The sequence below is a fragment of the Mercenaria mercenaria genome, chromosome 1, assembly GCF_021730395.1.
Source record: "Mercenaria mercenaria strain notata chromosome 1, MADL_Memer_1, whole genome shotgun sequence".
Classification (NCBI taxonomy): domain Eukaryota; kingdom Metazoa; phylum Mollusca; class Bivalvia; order Venerida; family Veneridae; genus Mercenaria; species Mercenaria mercenaria.
In genome coordinates this window covers 63,849,493-63,871,022 of record NC_069361.1, presented here as the reverse complement: position 1 = coordinate 63,871,022, position 21,530 = coordinate 63,849,493, and the positions used below count along the sequence as shown (strand labels likewise).

The window sequence follows — 21,530 nt, the reverse complement described above, 5'->3', positions numbered from 1 at the left end:
TTTTCGCCCTACTGACCTAGTTTTTGAGGGCACGGACCCAGTTTCGAACTTGACCTGATATCATCAAGGTGAACATTATGACCAAATTTTTCATGAAGATCTTTTGAAATTTATGGCCTCTAGAGAGGTCACAAGGTTTTTCTATTTTTAGACCTACTGACCTGTTTTTGACAGCACGTGACCCAGTTATGAACTTGCCCTAGATATCATCAAGTGAACATTTCTAACCCATTTTCATGAAGATCCATTGAGAAATATGGCCTCTAGAGAGGTCACAAGTTTTTCTATTTTTGACCTAATGACCTAGTTTTTGACCCCACATGACCCAGTTTTGAACTTGACCTAGATATCATCAAGGTGAACGTTCTGACCAATATTCATGAAGATCTCATGAAAAATATGGCCTCTAGAGAGGTCACAAGGTTTTTCTATTTTAAGATCTACTGACCTATTTTTTGAGGGCACGTGACCCAGTTTTGAACTTGACCTAGTTTTTCATAAGGTAAACATTCTGCCCAATTTTCATGAAGACCCATTGAAAATATGGCCTCTACAGAGGTCACAAGGTTTTCTTTTTTTTAGACCTACTGACCTAGTTTTTGACCGCACGTGACCCAGTTTCAAACTTGACCTAGATATCATCAAGGTGAACATTCTGACCAATTTTCATGAAGATCCATTGAGAAATATGGCCTCTAGAAAGGTCACAAGGTTTTTCTATTTTTAGACCTAATGACCTAGTTTTTGACCCCACATGACCCAGTTTCGAACTTGACCTAGATATCATCAAGGTGGAACATTCTGACCAATATTCATGAAGATCTCATGAAAATATGGCCTCTAGAGAGGTCACAAGGTTTTTCTATTTTTAGATCTACTGACCTATTTTTTAAACCCCCACGTGACCCAGTTTCGAACCTGCCCTAGATATCATCAAGGTAAACTTTCTGACTAATTTTCATGAAGATCCATTGAAAAAATTTGGCCTCTAGAGAGGTCAAAAGGGTTTTTCTATTTTTGACCTACTGACCTAGTTTTTGCCGCCATGACCCAGTTTCGACCTTGACCTAGATATCATAAAGGGTGAACTTTCTGACCAATTTTCATGAAGATCCATTGAGAAATATGGCTTCAGAGAGGTCACAAGGTTTTTTCTATTTTTAGACCTAATGCCCTTTAGTTTTTGATCCCACATGACCAGTTTTCGAACTTGACCTAGATATCTCAAGGTGAACATTCTGACCAATATTCATGAAGATCTCATGTAAATATGGCCTCTAGAGAGGTCACAAGGTTTTTCTATTTTTAGATCTACTGACCTATTTTTTAAACCCCCCACGTGACCCATTTTCGAATTTGATTAGATATCATAAAGATGAACATTCTGCCCAAATATTCATGAAGATCTCATGAAAAATATGGCCTCTAGAGAGGTCACAAGGTTTTTCTATTTTTAGACCTACTGACCTAGTTTTTGAGGGCACGTGACCCAGTTTCGATCTTGACCTAGATATCATCAAGGTAAACATTTGACCAATTTTCATGAAGATCTTTTAAAAATTTATGGCCTTAGAGAGGTCACAAGGTTTTTCTATTTTTAGACCTACTGACCTAGTTTTTGATGGCACGTGACCCAGTTTCGAACTTGACCTAGATATCATCAAGATGAACATTCTGACCAACTTTCATAAAGATCCTACGAAAAATGTGACCTCTAGAGTGGTCACAAGCAAAAGTTTACGGACGGACGCACGGACGGACGACGGACGACGGACGCTGCGTGATCACAAAAGCTCACCTAGTCACTATGTGACAGGTGAGCTAAAAAAACAAATAGAGTTATCAGAACAGGGGAGTAATAGAGTTCGTCTCAGCATTGATACAGGGAAAGTAAGATGTTGTGATTATGACCCTTGACTTTCAAGTGTGACCTGGGCTGTGCACTTTCCATGTTATCTTGAGATTAGCAATTGATGCTAATTTTATGAAGCTATGGACAAAAATGTACGCTATTAGATATTTGACCTTTAAGTGTGGCCTTGACCTTAGACCTAATTAACTGAGTTGTGCACATTATACATTACATGTCACCTTGATGAGGTTAAGAAATGATGCTTGTTTTATGAAAATCCTTCTAGTGGTTAAGAAAACATGGAGCTACAACAAATTTAAACTATCTGATCTTTGACCTCCAAGAGTGACCACCGGCCTTTTATATGCTACAATAGGTATATATTTTACCTATTCTCTGACATCGTGCCATTAAGATAGCTCTAATACGCCCCAGTATTAATTTACAATTTCAACAATATTTGACAATGGTGGGCTGAATTTGCATACAGATCGAATGACTTCAGTGGTGCTTTTACTAATGCTGACAAGGGCAAGTCTTCTGATGACAGTTCTAATGTTTTTTCAAATGCTATGTCAAAGATGTGGATTGGGTGATTACACTTTTCAAAATACCGGTAATGTCACTATGTAATACATGTTCACTAAATGTGTCAGCACTTAAGGTAATGAGAAAAAACTATCTCATTCATAATGAACAATGGTAGGAAACCAAGTCCCACATGACAGCTTTCTAATTGCATAATTTAGTCAGTTAACAAGACATCCATTTTCATCTTTCTTTCAAATTTAAATTGGAAAAATTTGGTGAAAGTTATACCTTTGGCATTTGAATATTTGCTCAATTCTCTTTGCAACTCAGCAGCTGGGAATGGACAAAGACTCTGGAATAGAATTAATTATAAACTATGCAAAGTCTACTGCATTTGTATTTCAGAAAAAAATACAACTGTATTTGCATTCCCTAATGGCATTCTTCTTTTCCACGATCTTTTATACAAATCTATTTAATGACTTATCAATTTCCAACCAACATCTTTGCAAAAATCACATTTTTTTAGAGAAATCACTAACATTGTAGGCTGTGCTTGCTTTGTAATAAAGTACATATATATAATAATAAAACTTGAATACTAAACATGGGTCTCCTCCAAAGTTTTAAATTACAATAAACTTAAACTATAACCTTGTACATACCTCAAGTCTAATTATAGCCATATCATCTATGTTTCTTGTATCTCTCTCTTTCTGAATGGTGTAATAATGTTTGCCTGAGCAGAAGACAACCTTTTTGACATTTTCACCTTTGACCTTGAGGTCCCCAAGTACAGATTGGAAAGTAGTTCCTGGAGCCATTTCAGAAAGACTAGAAGTTGCTGCTGGCAAACGTAGTAATATCTTTGGTGCAATAACAATAACTGGCTTTCGGTAATTACGTATCATCTGCAGATTTATGATAAATTTTATCAATAAAAAGAAAACTTCCTAAACTGACTAAAACATATTGAAATTGTATGCAATTTATTTAATGTAAAGAAATATTTGTGAAAAGTAATTAATATATTGTTCAAATTTAAGTGTTAACAAGTGGGTCATTATGTTGGTTGCTCACACAAGTATCACAGCTTAAATATGTAACAATTTCAACAGAGTCATTCAAGAAATATTTATTTCAAATTACTTTGAGAACTGGCCTGTATATTCACAAGAATATTTTTAAGGTTTTCCAAAAAGCCATATAGGAAAACCTAGCATCACCTATCCAGAAGCCATTTTTTTACAAATAAAGATGACTTTTAAAAGTTTAGCAAAGGGTCACCGAAAGAACATTTCTATGAAAATATTTCAATATTCCACTGGTGGTTTAGAAGAAGATTGTTTTATTTTCATCACATGTGGCCAATTCTTTACAAATGAAAATAACCTGAAAATTCTTGGTAGATGGTCACAGAAAGAAAACTTCTGTTCAACTGTTTAAAAATCTGACTAAGCTTCCCTTACAGAAGCAAGCCTCTGTGGCGTACATGCTGCGTATTTGCTGTGTATATGCCGCGAACACAGTAGTACGCCAGAGGAGTACATTTTACATACACCGCATGCCGCGTACATGCCGCGTACTATTTTGACGAGTACACAGCATGTACGCAGGAGGTCACTAGTACACTTCAAGTACGCAGCACAGACTCTGAAAATTTAAGGAGTACACTGCATGTACGCAGGAGGGACTTGTACAAGAAAATAGTACACTGCATGTACACCGCAGATACTTTGAAATTTGTGCAGTACACTTCATATACGCGGGAAAGACTTGTACAATTTCTTTTGGCATTTATACTTAGTTTTTTTTTTTATAAGTTTAAGTCTAAGTAAACTTCATATACGCGGGAGGGACTTGTTCATTTTCTTTTGGTGTTTATACTTTGAATTTTTTTAGGTAAAAGTCTGAAGTACACATCATGCAGGAAGGATTTGTACGTTTTTTTTTTTTTTGGAAGCAAGAACTTGATTTCCGAGTAACTTTTATCTTAATAGCATAGAATAGTTCAGATTACCCGTATTCTGAACAATGAAAATTTGTCAAACTATTTGCAATGTTCATTTGTGAAGCTTACATCTTAGTGATTTCTGAGCTGCACCTTGCATGCAGTGTAAAAATATATTCTTTTTCATTTTGAATTAATCCTGGAGCTTTCTAACTTGGATAATTGAAAAGCCTTATTTGAACTTCGTTGCATTACATTTTGTAATACATGAAATAATTACCAAGATAATGCCTCAACAGCGCCCGAATGAGAAGAATTAATAGCTCTCACTGTTATTTGAATACTCTTAAGCAAAACACCATTCTATCATGTTTTATAAAGGCTTTAATGCTCATTATGTTAACTCATTAAGGCCTCACCAAATTAAAAAGTTGTTCATCGGATTTGCCGCTCGTATATTTTCAGAACGTTTTTGGCTAATTGCGCTCGCCCCATTGGAAAAAACCAATCCAAAATTTTTTGGTGCGTTACTTTTTACGGACGTAAAAGTGTATAAACGCTTATATAATTCCAGTCCTAGATTGTTCTCAGATGGATTTTAATCAAAATAAATACATACTACGCACACATCGTCTATAATAAATCATAACACTTATATTTAGTTGCATTAAAGTTGTTTCCCCTTGATGCAGTTACGCCATTTTCTTCGAATGTTTACCAAATTACATGCTACAAAAATTCATTTATTTCATTGAAAAGTGGATGAAGAAAAGCATACTAATTTATTTGATAACATCAATCTACATTATTTTGGTAAGGGTAAATACTTATTGATGCATGTCACTTATCTTTTTTCTGTTTTTTTCTGTCCAAATGATCAGCATTTGCATACGAAGGTTGGTGGGGTAAGGAATTTACATTATCACAGCAGTTTCGCCACAAGAGTACACAGCATGTATGCAGCAGGAGTACACAGCATGTACGCCGCAGGACTCGGGCCAGGAGTACACAGCATGTACGCCACAGGAGTACATAGCATGTACGTCGCAGGAGTACACAGCATGTACGCCGCAGGGGTAGTACACCGCAGGCTCATTTGCATGTGAAAAGTGTATGTGCCGCGTACATGCTGCGTACTATTTCCCGCATACTTAATTCCTCCAGCGTACATCCTGTGTACTATGTAGTCCACAGCATGTACGCAGCAAGTAGTATGCGGCAGAGCTCATTTGCATGTCAAAAGTGTACTACAAACGTACTATCGGTGTATGTGCGGTGTATATCCTGCGTACTATTTAAAGCCCTTGATTTCAGTACACATCATGTACGCATCATATACGCTGTATGTACACAGCAAGAGTACGCAGCAGGCCTTTTTCTTCTGTAAGGGAGTGGTTCAAGAAGAGATGTTGTTTGAATATTTTCTATGTTTAGCTCTGGCAGCCATGTTTTCTGATAATTGAAGAAATTTGAACTTTTTTTAGGTAAAAGATAACCCAAGAAACTTTTGTTTGAAATTATTTAAAAATCAGGCAAGCAGTTTGTGACAAAATAAATCAAAGGTTTCCCTACAAACATATAGGGAAAATGTCCACGCCCTCTGGTAGCCATGTTTTTTCTAAGAATAAGATTTGATTTGAAAACTCATGTCAGAAGGTCATCCAACACATGTACACTGCAAACATGAACACAGACATTTTACAGTTCTAAAAAAAGTTTTTAAAACTAATAACATTTAAAGAGCATGCAAAAAACATGAAGAACAAAAGCTTTTGTGAAACATATATGCCTCCAATGATGTCCTGCAAAAAGTAACTCTAAGTCTTCAGTCTGGTGTGACTTAGATCATTGACTCAAAAATAATAGAGATCATCTACTTTACAATAATTGTCTTAGGATCTAGTTATGGATAAGAACTGATTTATAATCTTAAGGTATCAATATGATCTTGACCTTTAACATATTAACATTGAAAAATAATGGTCAACTATCTACCACAGAAATCATTTTCTGAAGTTTTACTATCCTAGGACAAAGCATTTTGCAGCTATTAAGCAGAAAACACTTTCTGTGACCTTGACCTTTTAACCCCAAAACTATACGGGTCAATTAGTAACCACAAGAAATCATCCTATTGAGATTAAATACTGTAACCGTAACCATTCACTAGTCATTGATTTGAAAACTATTTTCTGTCTCAGGGTCATTGTGATCTTGACATCTGACATACTAATTTCAAAAACAATAGGGTTCATTCACTGACCTCAGACAATCATCCTATGAAAATAAAAAGGTACGTGTATATTTCCTGGAAGCACAGCAAACACAACCAGATCCATCAAACAAGAGGACCATGATGGTCCTGAATCGCTCACCTCTTCCCACATGATCCAGTTTTGAGTATGACATCGTTTTTTCTATTATTTGACATAGTGACCTAGTTTTTGAGCTCATGTGACCCAGTTTTGAACTTGACCTAGATATTATCAAGATAAAAATTCTGACCAATTTTCATGAAGATCCATTGAAAAATATGGTCTCTAGGTTTTTCTATTATTTCACCTATTGACCTAGTTTTCGAAGGTACGTGACCCTGTTTTGAACTTTACCTTGATATCATCAAGGTGAACATTCTCACTAATTTTCATGAAGATCTCATGAAAAATATGGCCTCTAGAGAGGTCACAAGGTTTTTCTATTTTTATACCTACTGGCCTAGTTTTTGACCGCACATGACCCAGTTTCGAAACTGACCTAGATATCATCAAGGTGAACATTCAGATCAATTTTCATGAAGATCCATTGAAAAATATGGCCTCTAGAGAGGTCAAAAGATTTTAATAATTTTAGACCTACTGACCTAGTTTTTGACCGCAGTTGATTCAGTTTCAAACTTGACTTGCTAGATATCATCAAGATGAACATTCAGACCAACTTTCATACAGATCCCATGAAAAGTATGGCCTCTAGAGAGGTCACAAGGTTTTTTATTATTTGACCTACTGACCTAGTTTTTTATGGCACGTGACCCAGTTTCAAACTTGAACTAGATAACATCAAGGTGAACATTCTGACCAATTTTTATGGAGATCCATTCATAAGTATGGCCTCTAGAGAGGTCACAAGGTTTTTCTATTTTTAGACTTACTGACCTAGTTTTTGACCGCACATGACCCTGTTTCGAACTTGACCTAGATATTATCAAGATGAACATTCAGACCAATTTTCATACAGATCCAATGAAAAATATGGCCTTTAGAGAGGTCACAAGGTTTTTCTATTATTTGACCTACTGACCTAGTTTTTGATGGCACGTGACCCACTTTCGAACTTGACCAAGATATCATCAAGATGAACATTCAGATTAACTTTCATACAGATCCCATGAAAAATATGGCCTCTAGAGTGGTCACAAGGTTTTTCTATTATTTGACCTACTGACCTAGTTTTTGAAGGCACGTGACCCACTTTCGAACTTAACCTAGATATCATCAAGGTGAACGTTCTGACCAATTTTCATGAAGATGTCATGAAATATATGGCCTCTAGAGAGGTCACAAGGTTTTTCTACTTTTAGACCTACTGACCTAGTTTTTGACAGCACGTGACCCAGTTTCGAACCTGACCTAGATATCATCAAGATGAACATTCAGACCAACTTTCATACAGATCCCATGAAAAATATGGCCTTTACAGAGGTCACAAGGTTTTTCTATTATTTGACCTACTGACCTAGTTTTTGACGGCACGTGACCGAGTTTCGAACTTGACCTAGATATCATCAAGGTGAACGTTCTGACCAATTTTCATGAAGATCTTTTGAAATATATGGCCTCTAGAGAGGTCACAAGGTTTTTCTATTTTTAGACCTACTGACCTATTTTTTGAAGGCACGTGACCCAGTTTCGAACTTGACCTAGATATCATCAAGATGAACATTCTGACCAATTTTCATAAAGATCCCATGAAAAATGTGACCTCTAGAGTGGTCACAAGGTTTTTCTATTTTAAGACCTACTGACCTAGTTTTTGACCGCACGTGACCCAGTTTCGAACTTGACCTAGATATCATCAAGATGAACATTCTGACCAACTTTCATGAAGATCCCATGAAAAATGTGACCTCTAGAGTGGTCACAAGGTTTTTCCATTTTTAGACCTACTGACCTAGTTTTTGACCGCACGTGACCCAGTTTAGAACTTGACCTAGATATCATCAAGATGAACATTCTGACCAATTTTCATAAAGATCCCATGAAAAATGTGACCTCTAGAGTGGTCACAAGCAAAAAGTTTACGGACGCACGCACGGACGGACGACAGACAACGGACACTGCGCGATCACAAAAGCTCACCTTGTCACTTTGTGACAGGTGAGCTAAAAATAGGCCCGCAACAAATAGAAACTGTGGTGTTACGATACTGCAGACGAGTTGCTTAAAAATCCATGATGTTTTATCAATGTTAGCTTATGTGTTCCTAGTTATTGCTCAGCAACCAAACTGTCTACTAAAAGACGGACTGTCTGGCCAACATGACAATATAGCCATAATATACCAAACAGACTCACCTGTCTCCTGAGGAGATGGAAATACTGAGCTGGTGTGGTGGGGTTCAGGATCTGAATATTTATATCGTCTCCATCCACAGATGTTTCACTGCTGTCACAACCTTGTAGAAACCTCTCAATGCGACAAGATGAATGTTCTGGGCCAGCACCGTCCATACCGTGGGGTAATAACATCACAAGGCCTGTCTGAAGTAACCATTTATCTGAAGATTGATCATTACAATTATTATTATCATTTGCAACCAAGCTCATGATTTTCAATAAAATGAGTCATTCTTTGTAATGAATGCTCAGCTGTAGTAAATAAAAGCTCTAAAAAATATAGATAGCAAAGAAAACGGCATCTCAAAGGATAAGCATACAGAATAATATAAGCTGCTTGATTTTTGTTTACCTAACATAAAATATTAAGTTCATACATACTTATACAGATTCCTGTCAAATGCCATTAAACTCTTACTTAATCAAATTATACTCTTGTAAAATGCATTTATAGTATTTTGAGTGTTCTGTTGCTTTAAAATCATAAACTGCTTTAACTTCCTTGACCATGTGTTGTGACATTTCCAGCCTAAATTAAATCCCAACCCTTGTTTTTCTATAATCTAACTTTAAGCAAAGTTTCATTTCAATTATCAAATCAAAACATAAAGGGTAAAAGCAACCTTGAACCACCTCCGGAGGCCTCAAATACAATCACAATAAAGGTTTCTATATAAGCTTACTATACGCCAAGTTTGGTGATGATATAAATATAAACTAAAGCTACTGACTGGAACCCCAGCTTAATGCCACCAACCCTTAGGCTGTTCCCCAATCTTATAACCAGGATTTTAAGGAATAACTAGAAACATGGAAATTTCATGAAAACCAGGTTTTCAGCCATCAAGTTCTGTTTAAGAAATAATCATGTTCTATTATACATATTTGACTTCATCCAATCATGCTATTCAGAAGTACAGATACAACAAGCATAGATGTTTCACTGCCATATGTCAATCCTGACTCAAGTTTTCTACTCTTAAAAATTGTGACCTTGATCTTCAATTTAGTGACCCCATATGCACTCCTAACTCGAGTTATTGAGTGGAATCCAAAGTCTGATGCCGCCCACCCAATGAGATTTGCCAATCTAATAACCAGTTTTGTTTTTTAAAGCACCTGTTTATTAACATCTTACTTTCTCCACTTGTGACATATGTATCTATGATAGGCTGGGCCCCGTTGAAGAAATCACCAAACTGTGCCTCCCAGATGACAAGAGAACGTGGATTGTCAATGCTCATTCCATACTCGAAACCCAAAACAGCCTCTTCTGACAGGGCACTGTTTGCTACCTGAATATTAATTAAATTTTTTCACTTGAACAAAACAGAAACATTATAATTTAAACACAACGGTAAAACAAATCTTTTTTTTTGGGATAAATTTGATCATGGAATCCATTCAATTTGGCTTTGATAGAATCCCGCCTAAGCTGGTGCTATGTAGTGTGAGGGATATTACATATTCCATTACCTTTCTTGAACAGAATTAATCAAACTGAGTCTGCTATTATTTTGCTTGATTTCATTCCAAAGGATCTTCTAACAGATTTATCACAAAGGCAGCAAAACCTAACAGTTTCAAGGAATAATTAATAACAGCACAAAAAATTTCAATAAGTTACTGTAGTATACTTGATAGATATTGTGAAAAGGGTTATGTATTATAACCCATTATAACTCCTTCCTTCATCTGCACCTATCTACACTGTATGGGTCAAAAATACATCTGAATAAATTACATTAGAAAATAAAGGAGACTGACTCACAAGAAAATACCGGTATATAATATGCAATCATTTAATCTCCCTGGCACAAAATGTTAAGTTTTTTGTAAATGCAGCTATTTCAAGGAGCATAATTTAATGATTTCACAGATTTAACACTGGAGAAAAAGGAACTGTATTTGTTCATTGAGATTAAACTGAATGGCGAGACACAACCAGAAAATCCACAAAAAATTGTCTCCCACAAATTGATGATACATATCACACATTTTACAAACATACATACACTAAAGGGACTAACTTAAACTAACCTTGTCAATCTAGAGATGTGTGGTTAAGAGGAACATATTTCCTCTGAAACTTGTACTGAAACTTAAGGTACCCAACCAAAACTAAGTATGCTTAGGCACTAACCTCAAGATAACCTTGACCATCTAGTGACATGTGATTAAGAGGTACATATATTTCATCTGTAACTTGGTCCACCAGCATTGCATGTCTGTGACTGAACGTACCCCTTCCAACATCCTGACCACTAATTCGTACATTAAACCCTGCATATTGATCAAAATGTAACATTGAAACAAATACATAAAGAGCACTACCAGCCTTAAACACAGCAGATAACAAGGCATGTATATGACACTTCACTTCTGGTAAGCGGAAGAAATTATCAACAAGAGGGTCATGATGACCCTGAATCGCTCACCTGAGTAATATGAGCTACATGTTTCAAATGTCAAACTGATGCTAAAATATTCAGAGAGTTGGTCAGTAGGTCACATTTATGGTCAATGAAAGTCAGTTTTAGGTTGGCATGCAAAACTGTACATGTCATCCAAATTTCAAGGCTGTATCTAAAACATAACAAACAAGAAAGCAGGTCAGTAGGTCACATTCATGGTCACTGAAATTCAGTTTTAAGACTGGTGTGCTTAACTGTACATGTCATAAAAATTTCAAGGCTGAATCTTAAAAAACAAAAAAGTAGGTCAATAGGTCATATTCATGGTCACTGAAAGTCAGTTTTAAGATTGGTGTGCTGAACTGTACATGTCATCCAAATTTCAAGGCTGAATCTTAAAAAACAAGAAAGTAGGTCAGTAGGTCAAGGTCACAGTCAAGTGATCCCTAATCTCCTAGTGTAGACTTTGATAGTGAATAACTATTTAAAGTTTCAAGTCAATAGCTTTGATAGTAACAGAGATATTTGACTTAATCAAAACTTTAACCAAAAATTCTAAGTTAAAAAGGGGCATAACTCCATCAAAATTAAAAACTGAGTTATGCTGATTGTTTATCCTGGTGTAAACTTTGATAGTGAATAACTATTTTAAGTTTCAAGTCAATAGCTTTGATAGTTACAGAGATATTTGACTTTATCAAAAACTTTAACCAAAAATTCTAAGTTGAAAAAGGGCATAACTCCATCAAAATTAAAATCTGAGTTATGCGGATTATTTCTCGTGGTGTAGACTTTGATAGTAAATAACTATTTCAAGTTTCAAGTCAAAAGCTTTGATAGTAACAGAGGTATTCAAATTTATCAAAAACTTTAACCAACGGAGATGCCAACGCCGACGCTGGGGCGAGTGCAATAGCTCTACTAAAGTTGAGCTAAAAAAGGAATGAAAAAAAATAAAAAAAATTTGTTTATTGCAGCGTCGGGGATGGGGGTGACTGGGTGCGGGTAAAAAAACTTCACATATTGATTATGAATATTGATGGAAAATAAAAAATGAAAAAAAGAAGTTGGCCGGGGGCAGGGATGCATGATCGGGGTGGTTGGCATGAAGGGGTGGAGAAGCGAGGTGGGGGAACGGTACAATTTTGCGTGTTGATAAATATTTATGGAAGGTTTGAAATTTTTTTTAAAAAGGAATGTATAAAAAAAAAAATTTTTTGGGTTGGAGGGGGGCGGAGACGGGGAGGGTGTGTGACCAGGGCGGTGGTGGTAACTGGGTATGGGTACACAACTTCACATGATAATAAATGTTCATGGAAAAAAAATGAAAGAAGTATAATGAAATTCTACCAATTTGTTAGTTTGTTATGTACAACAATGTGGATTTCTAAACAATTAAAGGGCAATAACCCTGGAGTTACTGTAGAGATCCTGATGAAATCATGTGTGCACTACCACATTATGGTGATCTAAGTTCATTTTGAATTTCATAGTTTTAGGTCAAATATGTCACAAGTTATGAAGCAGAAATTGCCATATTTACAGTACCCTATATAGTTAACACTAGAAACTTCTAAGAGCCATAACTCTGGTGTCACTTGAGCAAGCTGACTGAAAGTTGACAGGCCGCATTTCCCTATAGTGGCAAATATTTTCATTAAGTTTTATTTACATATTCCCAACCCCCTTCTAGATATGCAGGGCTTTTTCTTGCTGTTTTGGGAACATAGCCTATACCCCCAAAATTGGGAATTTTGACGCGTAAATGTTCCAGATTGGGAAATATTTAGTCCCATAGGATATAATAAGGCTGTGTTTAAGCACTTTCTCATACACTTGTTTCACGTTGTACAACCTCTTGAACATACCGCCATTACAAAATTGTCCATAATTTAGTCAATGTTTGTGCAATTTTGATGATTTTTTTTTTTTCAGAATGTAGATTGGGAATTTTTGCACTCATTTTGGGAAAAAAACATACTTTTTTGCATTGGGAATATAGCCCAATAACGGCTATAAAAACGGCCGAAAAAAAACCCCTGATATGGCTCCGGACACACTGACAGAAAGAGGAAGGACAATGCCAAAACTATATCCCTCGGACTTCATCAGGGGATAACAACAAGAATGGACAGATGCTGAGTTATCACAATAATCATGTTTTGTGTGAGCTAAAAATGTTCAAGATGCAGAACTTGCCTTGTTGCATCAAGGAACCAAATGCTAGTGCTTCTGCTACAGCCCACTCCAGGCCGACTCCTTCAGTCAGCTTTTGTATACGTCGCTCACAATGATGCTTACCTACTGTAGGATGAACATTCTAGGGAAAGAAATTATACTCATATAACCATTGATGCTATGACTACAGTTAGTTACTTTTTTGTTCTGGACACTGTTGAAATACTTTCAAATGTACTTCTCCAGTACATCTTTTAAACCTTTTAAACAATATTTCATTTAAAAAAATTGCAATAACTGTATTCAAAGATAAACACTGCCGACTGAAGCATTGATAGCTGGACCACCAGTTGTTATTCTTATATTTTCTTTTCGAAATCTTTCAAAACTATTGATAACTCAAGTACTTTGCTCTTGTGATACTGAGCCATTGGTGTTTAACTGTAGTTTGAATACTGGTAGTACATTTTTTTTCTAATTTACATTTTGCAAGAAGGAAAGAAGATAGACTTACAAAATCAGCTGGCAACATTACTGACTGAGCACCAACATATTTGAGAGTATCTACATTTACACCAGTATCCCACATAGTTATTTCCCCTGGTGCCTGGCGATACCCACTCCATTGTCGCTGCAGGTCATACGGCTAAAATAAATGAAAGAATAGGCAAACTCTCTGGTGTATTGATGTATGGTACAGTGCAGTACAGTGCCATATGGTGCAGAGGAGAATATGAAGTACAGTCCTGTAATGTGTTGGACCGTATGGTGTGTTGAGGTATGGTACAGTGCAGAGGAGAATATGAAGTACAGTCCTGTAATGTGATGGACTGTATTGTGAGGTATATGCAGTGGTGTACAGTCCTATATGGTGTGGTGAGATATGGTGCAGTGGTTTACAGAGCCGAAAAGTCCTGTATGGTGTGGTGAGATATGGTGCAGTGGTGTACAGAGGCGAAAAGTCCTGTATGGTGTGGTGAGGTGTGGTGCAGTGGTGTACAGAGCCGAAAAGTCCTGTATGGTGTGGTGAGGTGTGGTGCAGTGGTGTACAGAGCCGAAAAGTCCTGTATGGTGTGTTGAGGTGTGGTGCAGTGGTGTACAGAGCCGGAAAGTGCTGTATGGTGTGGTGAGGTGTGGTGCAGTGGTGTACAGAGCCGGAAAATCCTGTATGGTGTGGTGAGGTGTTGTGCAGTGGTGTACAGAGCCGGAAAGTCCTGTATGGTGTGGTGAGGTGTGGTGCAGTGGTGTACAGAGCCGGAAAATCCTGTATGGTGTGGTGAGGTGTTGTGCAGTGGTGTACAGAGCCGGAAAATCCTGTATGGTGTGGTGAGGTGTTGTGCAGTGGTGTACAGAGCCGGAAAATCCTGTATGGTGTGGTGAGGTGTTGTGCAGTGGTGTACAGAGCCGGAAAGTCCTGTATGGTGTGGTGAGGTGTGGTGCAGTGGTGTCAGAGCCGGAAAGTCCTGTATGGTGTGGTGAGGTGTTGTGCAGTGGTGTACAGAGCCGGAAATCCTGTATGGTGTGGTGAGGTGTTGTGCAGTGGTGTACAGAGCCGGAAACTCCTGTATGGTGTGGTGAGGTGTTGTGCAGTGGTGTACAGAGCCGGAAAATCCTGTATGGTGTGGTGAGGTGTTGTGCAGTGGTGTACAGAGCTGAAAAGTCCTGTATGGTGTGGTGAGGTGTGGTGCAGTTGTGTACAGAGCCAGAAAGTCCTGTATGGTGTGGTGTAGTGCAGTGTAGTAACAGTGCTGTACAGTCCTGTAAGGTATGGGTCACTGCCAATGTGGATTTACTACCAGTACTTGAAAAGTTGGCTTCATAGAGAGATTACCACTTAGACTTTACAACACAGCTTTGTGTTTATAGATTTATTTCCACCCAACTACTTGGATGGATGAGAGAAGATCTAGAGTCACAGATTCTTTACAAAACTCTACATGAGTTTAAAATAGGTATCTGGGGTTTGCAGATAACATCACATGTTTAAATCAATTGCTTTTGTTACAGTATACCAGAGTGAATATCATACTGTGTAGCTCTACCATCAGAACCTATCAGTGTGACATTTCAGGCAATCGGTGCTTGAGATTACCAAGTATGGTATGGTATAGTATGAGTGATAAAGATCTGATAAATGATTATCATAATAGATTCAAGATCATCTATGAGAAATAGTATTTTAAATATACTACCAGTGTGAAATAAACTTATTTCACATCATCTGTCTCATACTGGACACAGATTTTTTCATTTTCTTCATTTTTATAGTTTGACTGCATTAGTTATAGCAGATTTATACTGAAGTTCATTAATCTATCATACATGTTAGTTAGCTGAGGTATTAAGAAAATCAACAGTTAATCCTTGATGACATCATTGTCATGACTCATCCATCTCCTACCAAGTGTCACATGTGCAAATTCCTATGAGATAACTAAAATGTTGAGAAATGTGACTTTGTGATAAGAGCATTTCAACTGTACATGAATGTTGTTGTTATGAGGCATAATCCAATGTTGTCTCACTGAATTACATGTTTATGATAAATTGTGTATTTAAAGATGGATTATAATTAACATTCTACAACAACATTTAGCAGGCAGTTGTAGTACAAAGTAAAGAATTGCAAACCTTCTCTTGTTTCTAATTTCTTAATTAATACATATACATTTTATGTGGTATAAATCTGTACAGCAATTATAAGTTTTGCAAAATTACCCAGTGAAAAAACAAGATGAATGTCTCAAAACTCGAATTACATGAATATAATACCAGGGGCTGCAAGTCTGACAAAGCAAAGTTTGATTGTAACAGTTTAAGCTATAGATTGTGTTTGCAAAGTTGGTATTGTGGTATATATTTCCAAGTTAACTTTTAAAGTATATGTTACAGATTTTACTATACCTGGACTGGCTTTGAGTTAATGGCAGCAAAATCTTCAGTTAGTGTCTGTGACCAGGCCTGCTGTACTTTATTCAAATCCTCAACCACACAGACACCACTTGACTGAATAAAACAACAAACATCATTCAATAATATCTTCAGTAAAATTGTTCAGTTCTTTCAACATATTTTCTCATGAAACTAGAGAAATGAGAAGGTCTTATCTAATAAACTGGAGCTTTTTATTGACCAGTACAGAGAAAAAGTTTCTAAAAAAGTATTCCTGTTATTTATTGCATATACCTAGTTAAACTTTTCCTACTATGTGCAGCAACAAAAAACAAGAGCTGTCTACAAAAAAGTTGAACAAAAGACATATCTTCAGAAGACTTTCACAAACTTAGTCATAGAATTACAATTTATCACAAATTAAAATTTTATTATGCAATGATACCAACTTGCATGCAAACTTTTGAATCTCATACTGTAGAAATTACAGGATTTAACAAGAGCTGTCTCCGTAGGATGACACATGCCCCCGATGGCACTTGAATGAATAGTTATGGCCGATGTTAAGAGTTTAGGACCTTTGACCTACGGAGCTGGGTCTTGCGCGCGACACATCGTCTTACTGTGTCACACATTCATGCATAGTTATTTTAAAATCCATGCATGAATGACAAAGATATGGACCGGACATGCCCATCAATGCACTATCATGAAAAATGATCTTTAACGTCTAAGTGTGACCTTGACCTTTGAGCTACGGACCTGGGTCTTGCGTGTGACATGTTGTCTTACTGTGGTACACATTCATGCCAAGTTATTTGAAAATCCATCCATCGATGACAAAGATATGGACCGGACACGCCCATCAATGCACTATCCTTTAACATCTAAGTGTGACCTTGATCTTTGAGCTACGAACCTGGGTCTTGCGCGTGACATGTCGTCTTACTGTGGTACACATTGACGCCAAGTTATTTGAAAATCCATCCATCGATGACAAAGATATGGACCGGACACGCCCATCAATGCACTATCCTTTAACGTCTAAGTGTGACCTTGACCTTTGAGCTACGGACCTGGGTCTTGCGCGCGACACGTCGTCTTACTGTGGTACACATTCATGCCAAGTTATTTGAAAATCCATCCATCGATAACAAAGATATGGACCGGACACGCCCATCAATGCACTATCCTTTAACGTCTAAGTGTGACCTTGACCTTTGAGCTACGGACCTGGGTCTTGCGCACTGCACGTCGTCTTACTGTGGTACACATTCATGCCAAGTTATTTGAAAATCCATCCATCGATGACAAAGATATGGACCGGACACGAAAATTGCGGACGGACCGACAGACTGACAGACCGACAGACAGAAAGACGGTTCAAAAACTATATGCCTCCCTTTGGGGGCATAAAAATATCATAAAATAAGATGAACTTTACAATAAACACAACAAAACTAACAGCTTACCACTAATTCATCTGCGTATGAATCTGGAATACTTTTTCTACTTTTGATGGCTTTATACATAACAGGCTGAGTGAATGACGGATCATCTAACTCATTGTGACCATATTTACGGAAACATACATAATCTATAACAACATCTTTGCGGAATCGCTGGCGGTACTCCATTGCTATTGCTGTTGCCTTGACAACATCCTGAAATAAGAACAAAAAAATAACTGATTGTAATCTCTGTAACACAATACTGTTTGTAACCTAATACAATAAGCATATATTTTGGTAAGTGTACAAGTGTGTCCAAATTACTACTGTTTGCAAATCAAATTCTCCTTTCGCCTTTTTTACCTTTACGTCACTAAAGCAGCGACGCTGAAGCTATTTTTGGATATTGTCTATACAGGTAACTCTGCCCTTTAATAGTATTTTTTTCCAATACGAGTAAAAATACACTGAATGAACTTGTTTACATTGGCTGCATGACCGAGAATTTTACAAAAAAAATGCTGATTTAAATACTGTTGGAACGAGTGTTTAACCGGAATGTAACAGATGTACTAATCTTCATTTAAAATTTAAATGAACCTTGCCACAATGCACGCTACATTTAGGTAGCATGAAAGTTAAACAAGAGTGCCAGAATGTCACAATATACGCCCGTCACAGCAAATTTCTTTACTCTAGCTGCTGTATTGTAAATGAATTTTAATTTTGTGGTTGTTTAGTAATCATTGTAAGTCTTTTGTTTTTCTAAGTCCACAAAAAAACTCCTTACCAGGTAGAGAGACCTTAAAATACACCTAAAATTTGAAAGTAACATCTATGTTGTACCACAGAAAAGTGGTCTTGGTTTTTCCCTATGGTCAATTATAAAAAAGTTAAAATATAAGTTATTTATAGTAACAACTAAGGAAGTTAATTTTAAAAAAAAAAAAAAAAAGAAAAAATTATAAATCCACACAAAAATCTTTACCAGGTAGAGATTGGTCAAAATACACCTCAAAATTGGATGTAGCATGCATGTTGTACTACAGAAAAGTGGTCTCGATTTTTCCCTATGACTAGTAATGAAGAAGTTACAATATAAGCTATTTATAGTAACAACAAAGGGAAGTAATTCTAAAGAAAGGAACTGCGCATGACACTTCCTCTCATGATGGTGTATAATTGTGCCAAGTTACATCAAAATCCCTCCATGCATGAAGAAGAAATGCTTCGGACAAAGTCATTCTTGTATCTGACCTTTGGCCTCTAAGTGTGACCTTGACCTTAGACCTAGGGACCTGGTTCTTGCGCATGACACTCCGCCTCATGGTGGTGAACATTTGTGACAAGTTATATCAAAATCCCTCTATGCATGAAGAAGAAATGCTCCAGACAAAGTTTTCATTCTTGTATCCTTTGACCTCTAAGTGTCACCTTGACCTTAGACCTAGGGACCTGGTTCTTGTGCATGACACTCCGGCTCATGGTGGTGAACATTTGTGACAAGTTATATCAAAATCCCTCTATGCATGAAGAAGAAATGCTCCGGACAAAGTTTTCATTCTTGTATCCTTTGACCTCTAAGTGTGACCTTGACCTTAGGCCTAGGGACCTGGTTCTTGTGCAAGACACTTCGTTTCATGATGATGAACAATTGTGCCAACTTCCATCAAAATCCCTCTATGCATGAAGAAGATATGCTCCAGACAGTCATTCTTGAATTTGACATTTGACCTCTAAGTGTGACCTTGACCTTAGACCTAGGGACCTGGTTCTTGTGCACGACACTCCGTCTCATGATGGTGAACAACTGTGCCAAGTTTCATCAAAATCCCTCCATGCATGTAGAAAATATGGTCCGGACAAAGTCTGTGGACGCCGCCCGCCCGCCCGCCCATTCGCCCGCCAGGGGCATTCCCATAATACGTCCCGTTTTTCAAACGGGCGTATAAAAAAGACACCCTCTTTGCTTTATGTACATGCACACATTTTCTGCCTAAATTTCAGTACCTTTTGATGCAGACTTGTAGATCTCGTGTTTAGCTTTCACAATAATTCTTAAACGTGACTGACTCGTGGTCGAGTTGTCGGATTCATTCATCATTGTTTAAAGGGCATAAGTTCAATACCAGGATCCGCCCATGCCTCTTTAGTTGAAAAAAGTCGGTAATTTCCTAGTACGTAAATTTGAGTAATTTTCTTCACTCAGAAGAAATTGTCATCGCTGCCGATTTCGGTTTAAATGCTGATTTTGTTGCGAATATTGATTAAAATAAAACTTACATGTATCAAAAGTGGGCTTCCATTCCTCATTAATTTATGGAAGAATTGTCATAATTCTCCAAAATACTAAATATCTGGAGATTTAAATCTATGTATGTTTTTCACACGATTAACGTTACACATATGCATAAGCGGTAAAACCAATAATGACGGAGTGCTGTGATTTTTCCTCAATTATTTTGGTCCTTTTAGATTAACCGTCACAAATATAAAACAAACTAAACGTCGAATTATTTTGACTTACGTGATTTTATAACTGTATCTTTCCATAAACGAAGAAAGGTTTGTAAATAATTGAAAAAATGTTTAAACGACTTCAAATAAATAGTAAATAAATACACATACACATAAACCTCACCAAAAAAAGTAAAACAAGGCTGAATCTTAAACAAGAGGATCATGATGACCCTGGATCGCTCACCTGAGTAATATGAGCGACATGTTTCAAATGTCAAACTGATGATAAGAAGGTCAAGATGACCCTGGATCGCTCACCTGAGTAATATGAGCTACATGTTTCAAATGTCAAACTGATGATTTTTAGAAATTTTTTGGAAGATTTTCTGATGTACAATCAAGTAACCCCTGCTGGGGGGGGGGGGGCAATTTTACCCCGGGGGTCATGATTTGAACAAAGGTTGTAGAAGTCTACTAGGCAATGTTACATATCAAATATCTAACACCTAGGCCTTCTAGTTTATTTTTAGCAAATTTATGAAGATTTCCCTATGTACAATCAAGTAACCCCTGGGGCTGGGTCAATTTGACCATGGGGGGGTCAAGATTTGAATAAATTTTGTAGAGGTCCACTAGGCAATGCTACATGTCAAATATCTAAGCTCTAGGCCTTCTGGTTTATTTTTAGAAAATTTTGAAGATTTTTCTATTTACAATCAAGTAACCCCATGGGGTGGGGTCAATTTGAGCCTGGGGTCATGATTTGAACAAATTTTGTAGAAGTCTACTAGGCAATGCTACATGTGAAATATCTAAGCTCTAGGCCTTCTGGTTTATTTTTAGAAAATTTTTGAAGATTTTCCTATGTAAAATCAAGTGACCCCTGGGGCGGGGTCAATTTTGACCCTGGGGGTCATGATTTGAACAAATCTTGTAAAGGTCCACTAGGCAATGCTACATGTCAAATATCTAAGCTCTAGGCCTTCTGGTTTATTTTTAGATTTTTTTTGAAGATTTTCCTATGTAAAATCAAGTGACCCCTGGGGCGGGGGTCAATTTTGATACCGGGGGTCATGATTTGAACAAATCTTGTAAAGGTCCATCAGGCAATGCTACATGTCAAATATCTAAGCTCTAGGCCTTCTGGTTTATTTTTAGAAAATTTTTGAAGATTTTCCTATGTAAAATA

General features: G+C 37.0%; 1 protein-coding gene across 1 annotated transcript in view; it reads right to left on the bottom strand.

The window, feature by feature from the left end:
* Positions 1–21,530, bottom strand: part of LOC123535921 (2-oxoadipate dehydrogenase complex component E1-like) — a 68,340-nt gene that overhangs the window by 13,426 nt on the left and 33,384 nt on the right. Inside the window, exons 12-20 of the mRNA XM_053549405.1 lie at positions 17,903–18,094; positions 16,443–16,544; positions 14,053–14,184; positions 13,560–13,680; positions 11,090–11,229; positions 10,085–10,241; positions 8,905–9,107; positions 3,049–3,294; positions 2,672–2,735 (exon numbers count right to left, since the gene is read on the bottom strand). Of these exons, the coding sequence (XP_053405380.1) occupies positions 2,672–2,735; positions 3,049–3,294; positions 8,905–9,107; positions 10,085–10,241; positions 11,090–11,229; positions 13,560–13,680; positions 14,053–14,184; positions 16,443–16,544; positions 17,903–18,094 (1,357 nt within the window). The remainder of the gene's footprint in view (positions 1–2,671; positions 2,736–3,048; positions 3,295–8,904; positions 9,108–10,084; positions 10,242–11,089; positions 11,230–13,559; positions 13,681–14,052; positions 14,185–16,442; positions 16,545–17,902; positions 18,095–21,530) is intronic.